Source organism: Mesoplodon mirus (assembly GCF_964341445.2).
Source record: "Mesoplodon mirus genome assembly, chromosome: 3".
Taxonomy (NCBI): domain Eukaryota; kingdom Metazoa; phylum Chordata; class Mammalia; order Artiodactyla; family Ziphiidae; genus Mesoplodon; species Mesoplodon mirus.
In genome coordinates, this window is record NC_138978.1 from 57,116,993 (window position 1) to 57,122,992 (window position 6,000).

The following is a 6,000-nucleotide window of genomic DNA, read 5'->3' on the forward strand; positions in this document are numbered from 1 at the left end:
TTTTGGATCATTGTGTTTTCATTGTCATTTGTCTCTAGGTACTTTCTGACTTCCTCTTTGATTTCTTCAGTGATCTCTTGGTTATTTAGTAATATATTGTTTAGCCTCCATGCGTTTGTGTTTTTTATGTTTTCTTCCCTGTAATTTATTTCTATTCTCATAGCATTGTGGTCAGAAAAGATGCTTGATAGATTTCAATTTTCTTAAATTTACCAAGACTTGATTTGTGACCCAAGATGTGATCTATCCTGGAGAATGTTCTGTGCGCACTTGAGACGAAAGTATAATCTGCTGTTTTCAGATGGAATGTCCTATAAATATCAATTAAATCTGTGTGGTCTGTTGTGTCATTTAAAGCTTGTGTTTTCTTATTTATTTTCTGTCTGGATGATCTGTGCACTGATGTAAGTGAGGTGTTAGATTATCCCACTATTACTGTGTTACTGTCAATTTCCTCTTTTATAGCTGTTAGCATTTGCCTTATGTATTGAGGTGCTCCTTTGTTGGGTGCATGTATATTTATAATTGTTATATATTCTTGGATTGATCCCTTGGTCATTACGTAGTATCCTTTCTTGTCTCTTGTAACATTCTTTATTTTAAAATCTATTTTGTCTGATATGAGTATTGCTACTCCAGCTTTCTTTTGATTTCCATTTGCATGGAAAATTTTTTCATCCTCTCACTTTCAGTCTGTATGTGTCCGTAGGTCTGCAGTGGGTCTCTAATAAACAGCATATATATGCGTCTTGTATTTGTATCTATTCAGCAAGCCTGTGTCTTTTGGTTGGAGCATTTAATCCATTCACATTTAAGGTAATTATCGACATGTATGTTCCTATTACCATTTTCTTAATTGTTTTGGGTTTCTTTTTGTAGTTCCTTTTCCTCTCTTGTGTTTCCCACTTAGAGAAGTTCCTTTAGCATTTGTTGTAGAGCTGGTTTGGTGGTGCTGAATCCTCTTAGCTTTTTCTTGTCTGTAAAGCTTTTGATTTCTCCATAGAATCTGAATGAGATCCTTGCCAGGTAGAGTAATCTTGGTTGTAGGTTCTTCCCTCTCATCTCTTTAAATATATCATGCCACTCCCTTCTGGCTTGTAGAGTTTCTGCTGAAAGATCAGCTGTTAACCTTATGGGAGTTCCCTTGTATGTTATTTGTTGTTTTTCCCTTGCTGCTTTCGATAATTTCTCTTTGTGTTTAATTTTTGCCAATTTGATAACTATGTGTCTTGGCGTGTTTCTCCTTGGGTTTATCCTGCCTGGAACTCTCTGCACTTCCTGGGCTTGGTGGCTGTTTCCTTTCCCATGTTAGGGAAGTTTTTGACTATAATCTCTTCAAATATTTTCTCTCGTCCTTTCTCTCTCTCTTCTTCTGGGACTCCTATAATGTGAATGTTAGTGCATTTAATGTTGTCCCAGAGGTTTCTTAGGCTGTCTTCATTTCTTTTCATTCTTTTTTCTTTATTCTGTTCTGTGGCAGTGAATTCCACCATTCCGTCTTCCAGGTCACTTATCCGTTCTTCTACCTCAGTTATTCTGCTATTGATTCCTTCTAGTGTATTTTTTATTTCAGATGTTGTATTGTTCAACTCTGTTTGTTTGTTCTTTAATTCTTGTAGGTCTTTGTTAAACATTTCTTGCATCTTCTCAATATTTGCCTCCATTTTTTTTCCAAGGTCTAGGACCATGTTCACTATCATTATTCTGAATTATTTTTCTGGAAGGTTACCCCTATCCACTTCATTTAGTTGTTTTTCTGGGGTTTTATCTTATTCCCTCATCTGGTACATAGTCCTCTGCCTTTTCATTTTGTCTATCTTTCTGTGAAAGTGGTTTTCATTCCACAGGCTGCAGGATTGTAGTTCAGTATTTATTATGTAATGTTAAAGGAAAAACAGGATAAACACTATATATAAAATTTAATTTCAGTTTTGTTAAAGTAATTTTAAACATGTACTTTAAAAAGTCTAGAAGGAAATACAGCAAAATATTAAATATTTCCCCAAGTTATTAAATGTCTTTCATTATCTTTATTTTGTATAATATCTCAATTGATATAATACCCCAAGTCATATAGATAACCTAATTTGGAATTTTTTGTGTGTAGATTTTATATTATCCATTATGGAGGGACCTTAATGTTTTGACAATGCATCCTATTTTGTAGTATAAAAAAGAAAACTAAACTTTTCCCTTCTAATAAAAGTTCAAATCAATGGTTATTCTTTAAAAAAAGTCTAAAGAATTCTTGATATGTTGCTTAGAGCTTTGAAAAGCATTTGAAAGGCATCTTGATTTTGAAAGAAAGGATGAAGAGATGATAATGTTAGCTCTGCGTGTTGAGTTGAAAATGATACAATGATACCTGCTTGTTAGATACTGGACTTTTATAAGTGATGTTAAATGAATATAAAATGGTAACAATTTTGGACTGTATTCCAGCCATTGGCTAGAGGTGAAAGATGATTGATCAGATGCTGGCCCCCTCTGTCTCTTACTTTTCATTTCCACATTTTTGCCCTTCTCTCTACCTTTTTTTTTTTTTTTAGAATGTAAGTTAAATAAATTTGAGAAGTGTAAAAAGTAGGAGCACAATATGAATTATAGGATCAATCATATTTCATCACATCTGGTTTTTTAAGTACTTGATTGTTTTTAAATGGTTCATTTCCACTCAGTTAGAAAATGGATTTTGTATTAACTGTCTCATTGAAATATTTTAAATTTAACATTGTATCTGTATCTTAGGGCTACATATTTATTTTAGCCAAGAGAATCTATAAATGTAATATATAAGAATTTGATGAGCCTTCAGTTGAATATCAACATTTGGGAGAATTTAGTTTTTACTGCTAAAATTATCCTTAAATTATATTTAATTGATCATGATTAATGATGTATAAGTACTATTGATATTTTTTCAGCATTCTTTGTAACTCACATAAACTTTTCAAAATCCTTCTTATAAGTCCTGGTTACCTATAGAAATGTTTATTTCTATAAAAACATCCTTCACTCAAAAATTTTTATTCACCTTAAAATGAAAATTGTTTTAATTTTTTAATAGACTTTGTTTAACAGAAATATTTAAATGGTTTAGAATGGGTTGTGGGCTTGTCAACGAATGCCAAATTGACAGAGGTTATATAAAGGTTGTCGGTGTTCTCACAAAATTCCAGGTATTACTTGTTTTACTTCTAAATTGTGTAATGTAACTTTAGAAGGTAATATGTAAAGTGTGGATTGTTACTGTGTATAAAAATACTGTTTTTCATCTTAACTAGATTATTGCAGAAATATATTTTTTTAATATAGAAATCTTTGAAAAGACCAAACTTGATTTTAAAAAATAACTTTTTATTGCTTTTGGTCATCCTAACATTTCTCTGAGATAAGGAGATTGGATAACTTTTGCCCAGTTTTATAGGTGATACTCAGTTAGAGTGATTTGTCAACGATCACATCAAAGTTAAGTTGTAGAAGTGAGATTAGAATGCACCTTTTGACTTAGTTTAATTTTTTTTTTCTGTGTTATGGTACTAAACAGTCATTTACAGTATTTTACCATAATCAGTGATACCATTTTGTTTTATTGTCTTTTACCACCAATAGAAGATAAATCTTAACTCACTAGTAAGCCTTCAAACGAATGTGATCAGAAGACTTTACTTTTGGGGGTTTTGGGTAGGAATGATAATATAGTTAATTTCTGATGGTCTAATCCTAATGGGGAAGTAGGTATTTAGCGATAAATAAACTATACAATGCTGATCAACTTTTGTCTTTTAGCCAGAACAGTAAAGCAGTAGCACTGGATAAATGTAAATGAGAGAAGCTAATAAGAGAAATTCAGGGCTAAAACATTAGATTTCATCATGTGGTCCTACTGTGCACTATTGCATCCAATAAGGGATTCTTCTGTTCTTTCTGTTACAGATGCTGAAAATTTCTTCTAAGGAGAAATATCCCTTATTTACTTTTGTAAATGGTCATTCCAGAGACTATGATTTTACATCTACTATAACCAATGAAAGAGACCTTTTCTCAGAGGATGAAAAGAAAAGATTAAAAAGATTTAGCACAGAAGAGTTTGTCTTGCTATAAAGATTAGCACATTTGTGCTTGATGAGAAGAAATCCTTTGAAGGAAGCAAAATGAAGAGAAGTATACTTGAAACTGGTTTATTTTCACAAATACCTTAATTTTATATGTTCTTTAAAAAAAGAACATTTGAAAATATACAAGTTTTAAAGATATTTTTTTGAAAAAGAAATGATTCATTGAATTTTGATTTCTAATAAAAAGTGATTCTGGCTGCATTCCTGTTTCCCTAAGATCTGCTAATGATAACTCTACCTTAACTGCAAGTCTTCCAGTCTTCAAGTTCTTCCACCTGGGTTCAGTATTCTCCTGAAGGTTTTGTGATATTGGGCCCCAAAGTAGGATCACCAAATAGTTTCAAAAGCTTCAGTTTATACTAATGACCAGAAGAGCAGAGAATGAATCTTCAGTGCTGCCTAAGCCTCCTGATACTAATGCAACCAAAGGATGCTTTTGGATGTATCTTGATATATTAAATAGTAATTTTTAGCTGTGATATGATACAATTACATAAGCAGAATTTTGAGTTAAGGTAATACTTAGCAATATGATTTTATAATGGCTCCTCATTTTGCTTGCTGTTGAGCCTTGTCTGAGGGGTGAAGGTAAAGTATTAGTTTTCCCCACTGATTTAAAGCTTATGTTATTAATAATAACTACATCCAACCTAACAGATTAAGGCAAAATTGTTTGTTTCCTATCTCAAAAATGAAATTTTATGGAAACTCTACTTATTATGCAGTTTTAAAATCTAAAGATAAGTACCAGGAAAGATATCAGTAGATGCTCATCCATGTGATTTTTGCTATTTGTATAAATCAGTGCACTGGTGTTTAGAAGCTGAGGCCATCTATAAGGTAAATCTGCCTTAAGTGTATTATGTATTACTTAAAGGCAAATTTGTGATATAAAAGTATGAGTTATTATTGAGCCAGGTTTATAAAATAAGTACTTTAATAAAGATGTAAGAACATAAAATGCCTTTGTTTTGGTTTTAATGAGATTATTTTAATCCTTTCATTTGAAAAATCATTGTCTCAAATGAATTCTGTTTATTTATAATGAAGGCAAATAATATTGTTGCTTTGAAAGCAAGTATTAACTTATTTTATGAGGCTTCCATGTTTCAGTGTGAAAAGGTGACTTATAAAGACATAAAATTGTGTATCATTTAAAGTCATTGATTTTTTTCCTTCAGGAAGCCTATTTGTTAGATTTAGAGTTACATGCAAAACTGAAAGAGGGTGGGCAGATAGATTGCTTTGGTATGCCTGATGAGAGAAATCAGGTTTGGCATTTCCTGGTGAAGGTAGTTTATTGAATTCAAAAAATAGTCAGTAATCTAAAATTTTCCTTTACCCTAAATGAAATCTGGACAAGTTAAGTATGGTACTGATTTTCGTAGAATGCGAAAGCAGTACAGGTACAACGAGAAGCCAGTGGTATGCCTGATTTTATACACTGAAGCTCCCTCGTCTAAAGTACTGCAATTTGTTGTTCCTATACACCTGCAGTAGTCACAGGATTCTACAACAAACACATCAAATGAGAGCACCATATCTTCAAACAAATCAGAACTGACTGTAAGTGTTCTCTTACAAGGACTATATACAAGCTTAGAATTACAGGATAGCATTCTGTTATTTTCACAGCATATTTGGGGATGAGACAAAATTACACCTGGACAAAGTTGAGGTGAGAGGAGGGAGAAACTTCCTTTACATTGCATTATATTGAAAATACTCAGAATATTGCACAGACAAGACAGGTCTTACAATACAATCATCCCCATGACTGAGAATAAATGGTTAGGATCAGAAATTATTACAATAATATGCATATAAAAAGTATTCAACAATATGTATGAATGAATGCATGCATTCATGAAAATTGAGAGAT

The 6,000-nt window shown here is 32.1% G+C and overlaps 1 protein-coding gene across 1 annotated transcript in view; it reads left to right on the plus strand.

Moving 5' to 3' along the window:
- ATG4C (autophagy related 4C cysteine peptidase) overlaps positions 1–5,077 on the plus strand; it is an 87,349-nt gene extending 82,272 nt beyond the window's left edge. The window contains exon 11 of the mRNA XM_082613087.1: positions 3,937–5,077. Coding sequence (XP_082469213.1) covers positions 3,937–4,104 — 168 coding nt within the window. The 3' untranslated portion in view covers positions 4,105–5,077. The remainder of the gene's footprint in view (positions 1–3,936) is intronic.
- Positions 5,078–6,000: the final 923 nt, after the last annotated feature.